The sequence below is a fragment of the Ovis canadensis genome, chromosome 8 (assembly GCF_042477335.2).
Source record: "Ovis canadensis isolate MfBH-ARS-UI-01 breed Bighorn chromosome 8, ARS-UI_OviCan_v2, whole genome shotgun sequence".
NCBI classification, from domain to species: Eukaryota; Metazoa; Chordata; class Mammalia; order Artiodactyla; family Bovidae; genus Ovis; species Ovis canadensis.
The window spans coordinates 81,756,042-81,771,651 of record NC_091252.1 but is presented as its reverse complement, the minus strand read 5'-3'; the positions used below and the strand labels follow the sequence as shown (position 1 = coordinate 81,771,651).

At 38.2% G+C, this 15,610-nt stretch overlaps 1 protein-coding gene across 2 annotated transcripts in view; it reads right to left on the bottom strand.

The window, feature by feature from the left end:
- The window catches only part of GRM1 (glutamate metabotropic receptor 1), a 438,224-nt gene that overhangs the window by 17,492 nt on the left and 405,122 nt on the right, over positions 1-15,610 (bottom strand). For both annotated transcript variants that reach the window (XM_069598640.1, XM_069598642.1), the window contains exon 7: positions 14,353-15,283. In XM_069598640.1, the coding sequence (XP_069454741.1) occupies positions 14,353-15,283 (931 nt within the window). The remainder of the gene's footprint in view (positions 1-14,352; positions 15,284-15,610) is intronic.

Sequence of the window (15,610 nt, the reverse complement as noted above, 5' to 3'; positions counted from 1 at the left end):
TAGAATTCTAAAATGTTTAACAAGATCTTGATTAGACTGCAATCTGTATTATATCTTTGCATCTCCCCTGTGATATTTTTCACTTATTATGTAACTTATTGATTTTAATTCTTATCTCCAACAGTAGACAGGTCATAGTTTCTGAGGGCAGGATCCATGATTGATTTACCATTGCATGCTACTTTAATCCCCTTTTATCTGTCTCAATTTTTAAAATAAAAGAAAACCATGTAATTTTTCATTCAAATCGATTACTTTTAAGAATGAAGGCAGTGCTCTTAAAAATCATCATGGAAAAAAGCATAAACTGGGACTTTCCTGGGCACAGAGAGACATATGATCATCTATTTGCAGTAAGTATTGAATGAATGGTTGAATAAACAAAACAGGATGAAATATTCCTTATATGAAAATAATACAGAAATAATCCTGAGCTCCTTTATCGCTTTGGTAATTGCAGGAATATCAAAAGCATGTATTATTTTTGGTAATAATTCCTAAACCAATTCTCATACTTAACATCAACTGTCATAAAATTTCCAGCAAAATCTCCAGCAAAATTTACATTAAAAAATTAGCAAAAATAATGTGTATGTGTGTGTGCAAAAACTAAACTATATATAAAAATGTTAATAATAGTTTTTCTCTGTGTATGGGTAGAATTGCAGGTGATTTTTATTAGCTGTTTTGTGTTTTCCTGTATTTTCCAAATTCTCAATTAATATTTATCACTTATTAAAATATGTAAAATAAGCTGTAACTGTTAGTACAAAAAGAAATTTATAATACATAATTCAGAAGTATAATTCCCTCTTCTTTTAGCTTTATCCCAATGAACTAAGGTATTATATGAGAATTTTGAATATATTTTCTTTTGCTGAAAAAAGGTAAAAATCCTAAATATATATTCAAATATATGAGGAGCTACTAAGTGGAAATCACAGAAATTTGAGAGAATTCCCTGGCAGTCCAGTGGTTGGGACCCTGCATTCTCAGTGCTGAGGGCCTGGGTTCAGTCCCTGGTTGGGAACTAAGATCCCACAAGTCAGGTGGCCAAAATAATTAAATAATAATTAAAAACAAATGACAGAATTTGGAAATTCACACTAATATTTTGTAGGTCCTGAAGTCTTTCTTAATTCAAAATTCTGGTAAATTTAGTCTTTATACTGTAAATAAACTGCTTTATTTTATATATATTCTCAATATTTATTTTCACATATAGGCATCTTTATTAATGAAAAAGTAAACGCTCAAAATTAGAAAAAAATTACAACTTAAAGTACATAAAAGGAAAAAAGAAAACCCTGGTATATTTCCAGATAAACTTTAGGTGCCAAACTGACAAAGTGAGTCTTTGTATTATTTTGCTCTGATTTATCACAGGGAGTGAGAGAAAGAGATGATGAAAACAACTTGCCTAAAACTAAAATTGTCACCTCAGGATGTTGTGAAACAAGACAGAAGATAAAATTATTACTTTCGTAAAAAGCTTAAAATTAATGATAACTAAAAAGAACTTAGTTCACTTAACTTTGTGACGTTTTTAATATCCTTGACTACAGCATTAATATTAGATATAGTTTTCATTATCATATCTGTTTAAGCAGAGGTGTTAATATCATCATACCATCACCCAGGAAACCTGAAAAGACACTGATAGACAATTATCATAGACAAATAGACAACAGACTACACAGACTGATAGACAAGTATCATGTAATTTCTTTTACAGTATTAGACGTAGTCACCATAGCCCTAAAAGAAATCTTGTCAGTATCATAACCTGATAAAGATTATGATAAATCTCATAACTTGAGAAAGATGAAGGGGAAATATTAAAATTGGTATAAGAGAACTTCTGTTTCCAGGTAAGATATAATTCCTTGGGATAAACTATAGCTCCCCCACTGAAAACAACTATCAGAAAACAGGTAAAATATTTTGAAAAACCATTTAAAGACATCGAGAAGCTCTCATGGCAACCAGAATCCAAGAGACTAAGTCAGGAAGAAGAGAACTTCAGAGAGGTAAGGAGATAATCTTCAAGTTATTTTTTTCCATTGGAACATTCAATGATTCTTGATACAGAAGAACAGATTCAAAGAACAGGTTCAGAGTGGAAGCAGAGGTTCTTAACTAAGAGGTAATGAATAAGTTTCAGAAACACTTGAAGATATTAAAGAGAATCTCTGAAAGTTCCCTTTGGACAGAAAGTCATGTGAAGGTGGGGCAAACTGGGAGAGAAAGATTGACATGTATACATTACCATGTGTAAAAAGCAGATAGCTAGTGGGAAGCTGCTATATAGCGCAGGAAGATCAGCTTGGTGCTCTGTGATGACCTGGAGCGAGGGATGGAAGTAGAGGAGGCAGGCTCAAGAGGGAGGGGTATATGTATACATATAGCTGATTTACTTAATTGTACAGCAGAAACTAACACAACATTGCAAAGCGATTATACTCCAATAAAAAATAAAATACACAGCTATAGTAGGAAAAAAGTATACAATTTCACATTTATGGAGTAAGAGCAGGCAAGACTAATCTATGGGGATGGAAATCAGAATAGAGGTTGTCTCTACTCTGGCGGGTTACAGTTCATGGGGTCACAGAGTCAGACACGACTGAGGGACTAACACTTTCACTTTTGTAGATAGTGGAGGTCTTCCCTAGTGTCTCAATGGTAAAAAATTCGCCTGTGATTCAGGAGATAAGCGTTCAATCCCTGGATCAGGAAGATCCCCTGGAGAAGGAAATGGCAACCCAGTCTGGTATTCTTGCCTGAGAAATCCCATGGACAGATGAGCCTGGCAGGCTACATTCCATGGAGTCAGAAAAGAATCAGAGTTGAACACAACTTAGTGACTAAATAGCAATAACTAGATAGTGGGACAGATTAGAAAGGAACATGAGCAAGCTTTCCAGGGTGATGGCAATGCTCTGTATCGACCGATTTTTAGTTACAGAATTGCAATTGCATTTTCAGGAAATTGTGGAAAATTATGTATAGGACTCTGAATATAAAACTGTATATAAATAGGAAAATATAATAATTAATAGTTACTTGCTCTCAGGGAATCAGAAGAAGGGGTGGAGAGTTGCAAGTTTCAGTATTAAAACATTTGATGGCATTAAGCCAATATAGTTTGCTTCATCCTTTTAGTCCTGGGACTCATCTTGTCATTTGGACCTAAGTTTTCAAAGCCCATGGGTCACCATCTCCTCCCCTCATCTCCTCATCAGAGAGCTCTATGGCCGTTCCCAATGCTTGTTTGAGTAACTGCTTTTCTCTGCTTTTGGGTCTTATCAGTCTCCCTCTCTTATAGAACAACCACATCTTGGGTGTGATAACACATTTAATCTGGGAACAGTTCATGTATTATGGGCTTTGGAGCTAAACTACCCTGAAGTGACTGCACAGCTCCACCTACTCTGAATTTCTGTGAACAATCTTTCCTTCTATTTTTACCTCTTAAGCAATTCTCTGTGTTCACTCTCTTTAACCGCAACTGTCAAAACCCTAGGTCAGGTCACTATAATTTCCTACGAGTCTCCTCCCAGAGCACCCAAACCTGCACCTTGCTCTCCCGTGTCCTCCACACTGAGCGTGAAGGGCTAGCTGTAGAGCACACTTCTCACTAATGACAGCACCCCGCTGTGTGGTGACTGGGGTGGCCTTCCCTTGCTCAGAGGACAAGAACCACACTTTTGAGGTCCTTATGGAGGCCCTGCATGATCTGGTCTGAGCTGACCCTTCTCATCTCCTTATCATACTTCCCTTTATTCTCACCTCTGGCATCCTGGAATTGCTTGACATCCTTCAGCCATCAGTGGCTTTTGTAGTTTTGGTCTTTTAGCTCAGAGCCTTTACACTGATTCCTTGACTTGTCTGCCACACTAACTCCCTTCCTGTCCTAGCTAACCCCCTTTCTCCTTCAGAAGTCCTAACCTAAATAATCCTTCATCCTGGGAGCATGTCCAGCTTCTACACATCAGGACTGGTTAGATCCTCTTAATAACACTCTTGTAACACCTTGTATTTATCCTTACAAACACTTACTACACCTGTAATTACATGTTTAATGTCTGTTCTCCTGGCCAGGATCCAGCTTTCCACAAAGACAGGGGCTGGATCTGTTTTGTTCACCATGGCACTCCCTGCCCTTGTCTCAATGGCCAGCACACATTAGGTGTGTGAGTGAGTCATTAGAGCTTTTCTTCCTAATGTGTGTCAGGCCTTGAGCCCATTCTAACCATCAGAGCAAGAGTAATTTTATACTAGGATAGGCCCTGTAATAACTTTTGACTTTAAACAGTTGGAGCTAAATAAAATCTTACTAAAATGGCTTGCAGTTCTCTTTCAATAAGACACTGACAGAATCACTGGCTAAAGTCCCTAAGCTGCCCAGGGATGGATCTATAACCATCCCTCCTGCTCCCTCTCCTCTCCCCTTGCTGCCCCATTATCATAACTTCTTTTATCCTACGTTGATCATGTTAAGTCTTTATTTTTTTCCTTTGTTAACACTTTTCCTACTCCCCCATCCCACACCCACCTAAGCCAAATAACAAGCAGTGCGAAGTTTAATCAAGTAGAAAATGACATTAATTCCCACAGTGTCTAAGAGGATTTACTAAGGGCAAGCTCACAGTATATATTTTTACAACTGAGAAATCAGAGACAGGAAAGCATTTTGTATCGTTATTGATTTCTTTTAAGCAGTTGTTTTTCAATATCTTTAGCAGCATCACTAGGGACTCGACCTAATTTTGTTAGCAGCAGACTTCTCATTTATCTTGAAGATAATCTGCATAAACGGTGTTATTAAGTTGCCTTCAGTTATAGTAGATTTCCTTTACCCTTCTGAGATAAAATCAAATTATAGACACTTTTTTGGTTAACTGGATTAAATATTTGCTGATTTTCTTTTACTATTCTGTCAACCGATGTCAATAATAAGTAATACTTTATCATTGGCCTGTAATTTATGATGTATTTTAATTCATTCAGAGCACAATATCCTAATGATCCATAATTGCTTCTTAAAAAATAGCTTTTCCCTTCCTCTCTGTTCATCTTGGGGCTTCCCAAGTGGTTCAGTGGGTAAAGAATCTGCTTGCAATGCAGGAGATGCAGGAGATGTGGGTTCAATTCCTGGGTCAGGAAGATCTCCTGATTCCAACATTCCAATATTCTTGCCTGGAGAATCCCATGGACAGAGTGCCTAGCGGGCTATAGTCCATAGAGTCACAAAGAGTCAAACACAACGGAAGCAACTTTAGCACACACATGCTCTGTTCATCTTCAGGCAACTTAGGGGTATTTTATACCCAGGATCCTCTATAAGGTAGCAAAGACAAGGCCTGGTTTTTACATTTGTCTGATTCTACACTTCTTACCTTCATAAGAAACGCTATAGCAGAGTGATACATTTTCTCGCCCCTCTATTGGCATATCTGCTGGAGTGTGTAATAGTCACTCACATATTGCACAGATAGGTGATTATTTGGCTGACTGGTTACCACCTGCAAGTTTTAGAGTTTTTTTCCATCATACTTTCTAAATATAAAATGCTGGTGCTTAGAAGTGACTTATTCAGATGCCGAAGAGGAAAGGGGGGTTGGTGGGATGGAGATGGAATTACTCTTGTGGAGATACTTGTAGGGCTTCTGCTTATGTTATAATTACATGGCTTTTCGGAGAACTGCCTTCCGGGAGTGATGGGCCCCTGGGAGATGGTTTTATACTCTGTGACTCCATCCTTTGTCCATCATCTCCTTGACCTGGGATAGACATCTGAGTCAGGCTGAAGCAATCAGTTTCTGCCTGTTTTATGTAGAGGCATGTGGGTCAAGGGAATTGAAGCAGTGTCTTCAGTAACTGGACCTATAACAACAGGTAAAGTCGGGGGCACTGGGATGGTTGTCCTTGGACTGATCGAGAGGGCCCAGAAATGGAGAAAGCAGATGTATGAGGAGAAGAAGGAGGCATGGAGGGAGGCAGGAGATTACACAGAGCACTGAAACCTTTGTTTTCAGGAGACCAGTCCACGTTGTGGCCCAGAAGCATTCCAAACTTTTGTTACCGTAAGATATCAGAAATTATTCCTTATATTCTTTCTATTTGATACCCCACCCCCTTTTGCTTAGACTAGCTTAATTTGGCTTTTATAACTAGCTTCGAAAGAGCTCTAACTAATGAGCCTATCGGCACTGTTCTCGACATGAAGCTTCCAAATCCTCTGGTCCTTTCTTCTCAGTTTCTTCATTGTGCAGGCTGCTAATATTTCTGCTCCTGAACTAGCTTTACAAACATGTTGCTCACATGGCCTCCTTCCCCTTTGAGTAGATAACACTTTACTCTGGACACTGAGGCTAACAGATGGAATGCAAATGATCTCATCTCTCTTTAGCTGTGGCCAAGCATGGACAGGGTGCCAAGTCATGTCAAACAGGGTGTCCTTCCTTGCACACCTCGCATACTGAGTAACACCCGCACGCCTGGACTCTCAGCAGACACACAGCTCCTCCATCCTGTCCAGTGTGGATATTAAAAAATGACAGCAATGATGCACATACCCAACTTTCATATCTCTCTTCATGTGAAGGGGTAGTGCAGAGTTTTATGTTAGCATACAAATTTTCATACCTCCTCCCCCATTTTCATAACTTTAGTGTCACTAGCTAACAGTTATTGAGGTTTTACTGTGTGTTAAGCACTGCACTATACTCTGTATAGATTTTTCCATTTATTTATACAAAGGGAAAATAAATTTGCTTAGGCCAGCTTAGTTTGGCTTCTGTAACTTGAAGTCAAAGAGTTCTAATTAATGAGCCTATAAGGTTTTTTCTTATGATCTAAGAACATCGGTGATCATATTTAGCCTATAGGCCTCCAGTGCTCTGATAGTTTTTCTCATTTAATAGGTGACTGTTACATAGAGTGGGAACAAGAATAAAAATTATCTGTTACATAGAGTGGGACCTTGCAAAAATAAGGAGCCCAGACTCAGTAACCTTCTGACTCTAAATTTATACACCCACCTAAATCACCACATTGTACCGTTTCCTATTATTTCACTCACTGGATTTTATTGTAATGGGTTTTGTACCATTAAACTGTGAACTTCTTGAGGGCAAACCCCATGCCTCATTCATTTTATTGAATGCAGGTGTGAATGAATGCATTTTTGAGATAACAAACATAAAAGTTATTAAAATCATATTTTAATTAAAGTTATAAAATGATTTTAGTCCCATTTATTCCTCTCACAAAAATGGCCTTGAACTTCCCAAGTCTTAGTTTCTTTACTTACACAACAATGTTCCATGTTCCTACTTTGGGTCATTATAGATACCATCTGGAATGCTTTTGAATTCAGTTCAGAAATTACACATTATAAACATAGGAGAATAAAATATTAAGTTTGAGAACTTGAATATGTATATCAGGCAAGTTCATTTGAATTTGAAAGAAATATAAAAGTTGGCCTATATTGAAAAGGAATATGTTCTCTTTGAAGCTGTAGCAGAATCTGTGCCCCATGGTCTCAACAGAGAATTTGAAAACATAAAATATGAGTATTGAAAGTAGCTATTTCTGTGTTATTTGCAAAATGAGTATATTGTTCAGGAGAGGGGGAAAAGTAAACAATGCTGACTGCAGATTTGCCGCACCTGCTGGGAACAAGTTGTACCCATCCCCCCATGTGCCCATGCCCTCCATCCCTCCCGCTGCACTTAAGCCCATGGTCTCTAAAGACGGTCTCTCACCATGGCCTCTCCTCAACACACAACTTACTCACTAACTTATTTTCATCTTAAATTTTGACTGATGTGCTTTTAGGTCATAGTGTTACTTACTTCAGAGAGTAAAGGCATTTCAGCTTGCTTTTTCCAGGGAGCATAAGGCTTTACCCCAAACGAAATATCCTCTCTCTGGCAGGCTCGGGCACTATGACCGGCTGTCAGGAAGAGAGCCGAGGGTTTGGATTTCTAGCCCCTTCTAATTAGAGCTGAATGAAGGGAACTCTTTCATTCTCATCTGAGTCTGACTCTGAATACACTGCACTCTTTCTTCTACAAGCAGCCTGAACTTAGGAGCTGTGACTCCTCCAGCTCCACTCACAAGGCCAGGACAGCGCACCTTTCTTTTCAGATTTTCCACATTTGTCCCAACTCAACTCTTGCAATGTTTGTATCCCCAGAGGCCTGATAGGATCAGTAGTAAAGGTTTGCATTTTCAGATTTTATTTAAAATTTCTCTAATTTCCCAGCTTGATTCTTCTTTCCTAATGTCAGGCAACATGCATGTAACTAAATGAGAACCGGCATCAACCACAATCAACATGCTCTTCAGAGCTGGTGCTTCATTATGACACTTGTCAATTGATGTCAAATAGCTCTTTTGCAAGGGCACAGTTCTGGGTCAGACTGCCCAGCATAAACTGTAGGCTCTCTATATTTTTATTTCTCCTTGTCTGTCAGATGCTTTCTCATATACTACAAGTGAGCTAACATTTCTCCTGTATTATACCACTCCCCCTCTTCCCTGACCTCCTTAGATACTGTCTAAACTTCTTAACTCCTTTAATGATGAGCTCCTCAATTTACTGCAATAAAAATTCTACTCACATCACACCACTGAAATCACTCAAGGATAACCATGGTGTCTCCATCCATGGAGATCTCAAGTTCTATCATCCTGAAACAGTATGTTATGGACTGAATGGTTGTGCTTCCCTTAAATTCATCTGTTGACATCTTAATCCCTCAACATGATGGTATTAGGAGGTAGAGCCTTTGGGAGGTGATTAGGGTTAGATGGCAGCTGTCTGCAACCCAAATGGGAGAGGTCTTACTGGAAATCAGCCATAATGAAACCCTGATCTTGGACTCTCAGCCTCCAGAACTGTGAAATGATAGATGCTTGTCTTTTTAGCCTCCAGTCTGTGGGATTTTCCTATGGCAACAGAGTGGATTAAAATAGTCTCTTGCTTGGTTTCCTTGATAAAGCAAAATTTCTCTGCCCCCCCTTTTTATTATGTGTTGTTTATTGCTTTCAGTTTTTCCTTATTTATCTTCTCTCTTAAATGTAAGTAAGTGTTTCTTAATGTTCTTCCTCTGACTTTCTTCTATTCTCATATCACAATCACTCTTTTGGCCACTGACACTGACAATTAATCCTTAAATCTAGAGCTCTGGCTCAGACCTGCATCTTAAGCTCCTGACTTAAATTGTTAGATAATCTTATGGATGCCTCTGTTTGAATTACTGTAACAGGATTTTTGATTGGTTAAGTCTGAAACCCAACTTAGCAACATTTCCCCAGTCCTATTCCTGTATTCCCTATCAGCTTTCATGGTAGATGTACTTTTCTACTACCAACTGCTACATGGTAGTTGTAGCTGAAATTACGAGAGTTGTTGAAACAATAATTTCTATTGTTCATGCCTTTCTTCCTCTCCCAAAATCAATATTTCAGTTCTAATGACTTGAGCTCAGAAAACTTCTTCATATGCATGGCTTGGATTTGACTTTTCTTTCTTTGCTCTCATTTAAACCTTTTATTTTTAACCTGTCCTCTGGATTATTGTAGCACTCTATTACCTAGTCTGTCTACAGTCGATCTATTCCCATAAAGCTCACACATGATCATAAAATTTCACAAAAGTCATTAATGCATCTTGTGGTCTCCATAATAAATATCCAAATTTCTTCTTAGAACATCGATCACTACCTGTAATCTGTCCTCTTTCTGTGTTTACAAATTTTCCCACACTACACCTGTCCATGTACTTTACTCAACAGATCCCTTATTTCAAACCAAAATACACTAACATTTCTGAATTCTTTGCTTATATGACTTTCTGCATGTGAAATGGTCTCACCATTTTCTCTTGTTGAAAAGCATCCTTTATGGTTAAGTTCAAATGCCACTTTTATACTTTTATCAAGAAGTCTTTCCTCATCTTTCCATAGACCCACTCCATTTAGCTGGGCTGAATGTCTTTCTTCCCTGAACACACAAAATGCTATATTGGTCCTCTATTATGGCACCTAACCCAGCATATTTAGTTGTATTTTTTCGTGTTTCCCTTACTATATTGCAAGACTGGTGCAGTCTGTGCCCATCTCTTAAATCTTTTTTTTATCCTAAATATTAACTAGCACCATACCAAGCACCTAAGTGCTTTTATGAAGCATATGTTACTGTTTACACACTTGTTGATTAAATAAGTGGATAATAAACAGTATATCCACCATAAATGTTGCTCTCAAGTAGTAAAATTCTATGATAAGTACTTTCATAATATCTTCTGAAAGTTACTATAAAACCAAGCGAAGAATCACAATGACTTTTAAAGCCATTTATTATATGATTAAGGGAAAAATAATTTTAAAATGACAGATTTTCTCACTTACAAGCTAGAAGAGTGAATGAGTTCTTTTTATGAAAGAGAACATGTTATCTCTATTTGATTTTGATGTCTTCTGGCTAACAGCCGTCATTCCTTTCATAATAAAGGAGGAAAGATTAGAGCATACACACTAATGCTGCAGGCTTCTTTACCTTTTCTTATGGACAAAACAATATGTTTTTAGCAGATCAAGAGGAAGATGTCCTCAGAGCATCATTCCACTTGTATTTCACTTAGAGCTTTTGCCCTCATTAAAAGCATATATACAGATGCTTGAGAAATAATCACAAGAACATATTAATACACTATTTACTTAGAAGCCTATGTTTTAAAATTACCTCCTTGCATCAATCTAATGCATTTTTCTGGTGATTATCATTGTTTTTAGTTTTGCTTGCAATTACACACCCCAAAAAAGTCACAGGAGTGTGTTGTCACATTTAAGCTCCATGTGCCCTCAAACTATTTGGCACTCGTTGAGGTTATTTATTCAAAAAATGACTAGAAATGTTAGTTTGACATTTAGCCATTGATATAATTATTTTTTTTAAAGAAAGCATGTCATTTACATAATGTTTTAAGCTTTTAGTTGCATAATGCTAATTCATTTTGCTTTAAAAGGAAGTGACAAGTAACTCAGACCTAAATAACTTAATTACTCATATCTATGGATTTCTATGTTTCCTCTCCTGCCAAGAAAGAGAATTTTACCAATATCTTTATATTAAGTTAGGGCCTGAATATGTTCTCATTCAAATACATTAGCAGCTTAAGATATTAGCCTGGTCAAAGATAATTATGTTATTCAGTTGATCTTCCAGGACAGGATTATGCCTAGTAGGACTTCTAACTATAAGCAACTTAAGTAATCCAAACACCCAATGCATTGATTAAACTCCTCCTAAATTTTATTTCAGAAAACATATAGGCAAGTGCCCAAACCTTTGATAGTGTCAGATATATGGCTGTGAGCAAAACAACAAATTGAAGTAAACTTTGCAAAAACAGACACACAACATCAGCCATTTCCTCTATCTCAGAAACAGCCTGGTATGAATATAGTCGGACTTGCAACTCCTCAGAATAATATCAAAAAAGATAGATCAGTTGGAAGCTCTTCATTACAGCATCTGTTCTGTGTTTATAGCTACATATGCAGACTGCTGAACACCCACAGTGCACCATAAACGTAGGGATTACACATCCAGAATGGCAATACACTCACTGGGTGATGTGTTCCCTAGAGTTTTCAGCCCCTTGCTTCAGTTGGCAAAACTCTGCTAGATTTTTATTGCTGCAGAAAATATTAGATTGTTTGTGATTTTTGCAACTTTGGAGACAAACCAGGAAATCATAAACCAGCAATAAAAAGGTAAAAACAGGCCCGGAGATTATTGTTATATTTTAAAAGTACAGTCTTATAGAGAGTTACAAGAGAAGTAACAGCAGAATAAGTGAGAAAAATGAGTAAATAAATGGTCGCTTTCCATGGAAATTTAACCTCAAATACCCTCTGTGGGTTAGCTCAGCTGTGTGATACTCTTTGGAGGAGCTACCAATTGTACAAAGAAAGCTGCATATTAGAATTACTGATTAGAAGTATTATTTCTTATTGTTAGAATCTAATAACATGCAATAAATAAAATATAGCCAATAGTTGAGCAACGAATTGAGTGCTGAAAGCAGTGCTTCCTAGACAACCAGCCCGATTTAGACGAAGGTGATTTTTCTCTCTAAAGTGTGATTCCAATGAAATTAATTTCTAAATTCATAATAATGCTGGGAATATTCTCCACTTCTAATGAAAGCAGTTCCAGGTGTGAGAAGGTAATCAGAATAAGCACAATACCTGGGGACTGTATACATGGTAAGCTAACTTCACTTTATCCCAGCAGTGAAGCAATGTGTACTAATGATTAGTCACTGCTCTCTTGGACAGGTGCCCATGTCTGTCTCTCACAGAATCACTGAGAGAGCTGTCAAAATGCATAATCCTGAGTACCAACAAAAGATATCTTGATTACATAGGTTCCTTCTTTCCATTAAATGGTTAGAAGAACAGTTTTCAGAAATGACTCATGACCAAAAATCATAAGAGAACTTCTGAAGAACCGCAACGAAAGCAGTTAGAAAACATGGAGCTGAGTAACGGTAGATGGTGGAAGGGAACACTCAAAAAGCCATATGGGCTGCAACAGAAGTCTCTTAGTCTTCACCAACATTTGGATTTTTAAAGTGTTTTCTCCCTTCTTTTCATTTGTTTCCCTCTCATTCCCTCCATCTAAATGATAATTGTCATGATGCCATTGTACATCTGGACTCTGTAGCTATGGTCTTTTTTTTTTTTTTTTCATTTCACGACACTGTTGTTTTCGTGCTCACTGGAACTAAGGAGATGTTGGTTAGAATGAAAAATCAGGGCAAGGGAAGAAAACAAATTCGTGGCTTTAATAATCAGAATTTCATGAAGAAGTAGATGTAATGACTTCATCCTTAACACTGAAAAAAAACTAGGGATGCTTTGTTTGAAGTAATAATAAAATTTGATGGACTTCAAAAATATTTATTTCCTAGAGACTCCCTCATCTGAGCCTCAAACCAATTACATGGTTTCTGTAAAAGAGACCCATGGTGCTGCTTTGCAAGCAAAGATATAAAACCCAGAAATTTAAGGCATGTAGATTTTTTGACATATGTTATGATGAGAAATTTCATGCCAGTTAAGGCCTAGGCAAAGAATAGCTAACTAAACAGAATTTACTTAAGAGTCTCACAAATTCACAGTGGTTTGGTGTCCTCCCTTAACAAAAAGGGTAAAATAACACCCATTTCTCATACCTTGCTGACTTATTCAAGTGCACAGAATAGTTCTAAAACAATTACATAACTATTACTATTAAAAGCCTTCACTTTCATAGGATTGTTTCAAAAAGTAAAATTAATACTGCTACTGGGGGAAATAGTTTCATTTTTGGAAAATTAAATTACTGTTAGAACATTAAGCATGCATGTTATTTTAAATGTTGTAAATGTGACGTGAAATCTGTTTTCATGGGTCTCAGAATGAGATGACACATGCAAATTTTAGCATATGCTTCCCTGCAAAACAGAGTCAGGAAAAAAGATAGGAATGTGTGTATTATATAAACTGCCCAGAAAAATTACCAAAATAGAAATAAGCTGGACTTTGATGTTCACACTGACTCTCAAGTTTGAGCTCTTTACCTTAATCTTGTTTCCTGTTTCATTTGGTGCTTGATAGCTAGAAATCATTCTGATCATAACCTTGTAGTAGAGATAGGTCAATTCATGTGTAGCATTATGAAGTTTACAGTACACATAAAATAAAGAAGAGGTGCCTGGTAAGATAGTTGCATAAGGAACTTATTTCAGGATATATTTGGTGTTTAACTAAACTCAAATTTTGAAATAGGCCAATTCCCTCAGGTGCTAAATTTCTTCCCTCTCCATGCCAGGTAATGGTATGGCTCAAAAATGATAAAAAAAGTAAATCAGAAACTATCTCAACCATAATTTAAACTAGAAATTAGAACTAGAGATTGCATCTCTGCCCAGACCCCAGAGATGTACTGATATTCCACAGAAGAAGGACCCATGCAAAAGGAAAACATTAGGGGCAGAACAGAAGCTGTAGATTCCAGGTAAGAGTGAATATGCACTCAGCTGGTTGTTGCTTCACACTCCTTGCTCTTTCAAAGAAATAAAAACACTGAAGACCTTTAGTACTAACACATTCCTACTGCAACAGAATGTGAGATTTGGGGGGAAAAAAAGAAAAGATTAAGAAAGGACATGGAAAACATTGGGGAAATGGAAGAACATGCTTTAGTCAAATAGAAGAAAATAGAAAGAGAGAGGGAGATACAGAGACAGAAATAGAAAAGGCAAACCCAGGCCAGACAACTCACTTGGCATTCCCTGCCCCTGGTTTCTTTCTTCGGAAAATGCTGAGTAAAGTGTTGGAGCGGCAGGGCAGCTTGCCATCACCAACGTGCATGCGGACCACGTCCGAGGTGGTGAAGGCACTGCGGACATTCCTCTCGGGTTTGGCAATAATGATGTACATCTTGGGGGTGAACATGCACCCCAGGGCCACCGTTACACTGAGGCTCACTGCAAAGCAGGTAGTAATGATCTTGTAGTTGCTCCCAAAGTAAATGGGCACGAAAGCCAGCCAGATGATGCAGGTGGTGTACATGGTGAAGGCAATGTATTTGGCCTCATTGAAGTTGGCGGGCACATTGCGGGTCTTGAAGGCATAGTAGGTACAGCTCATGATGAGGAGCCCATTGTAGCCCAAAGGGGCCACCACCCCCAGGTTGCTGGTATTGCAGATAAGGTAGACTTCTTTGATGCTCGGGTAGGACAGGATGGGCATGGGGGGCTCCATGATGATCAGGGTTATCACTAAGGTTAGCTGCACGCTGATCAGAATTGAGGCAATGATCACCTGGGCCCAGGCACTCATAAACCTGGGCTTCCTGGTACAGATCTTCTTCTTGCTGCCAGCCAAGATGCGTGCGATGCGGTTGGTTTTGGTCACTAAAGCGGAGTAGCACATGGCAGAAGAGAGGCCGACCAGGAGGCGCTGCAGGTAGCAGGAAGTGATGGTGGGCTTGGCAATAAGGGTGAAGGGACACACGTAACCGAGGAAGATGCCAGCTAGGATGATGTAGCAGAGCTCCCGGCTGGAGGATTTGACCACAGGTGTATCTCGGTATAGCACAAAGATCAGGGTGACAAACAAGGTAACAAGGATGCCCAAGCAGGAAAAGGCGATGGCTATGATGGACTCGATGTTGCTCCACTCAAGATAGCGCACGGGAATGGGTTCACATCCTGTGATGAGAAAGATAGTTTTAAAATGAATCCAAGATTTTGCTGATCAGTAACAGCAGTGCTTACTAGTTGCAGGGGCATAGCTATATTCACAGCTTCCATGATGTATGGTGTTTTCATTCCTTTTTAAAAAATGCCTCCTTATCACACAAATAAAGATATACCATTGTTTTCTCTGGACAGCCATGCTCCCAAATCTAATCTCATCGCAAGCCTAATGTGACATACTTAAGCCTATAAAAATAGTCTTTTCTTAAAGTGTTTTAAGTGGATGCTGCTTTGTGGATGGAACTCAGTTCTACACTTTCAGAAAATGAAAGGGGAAAA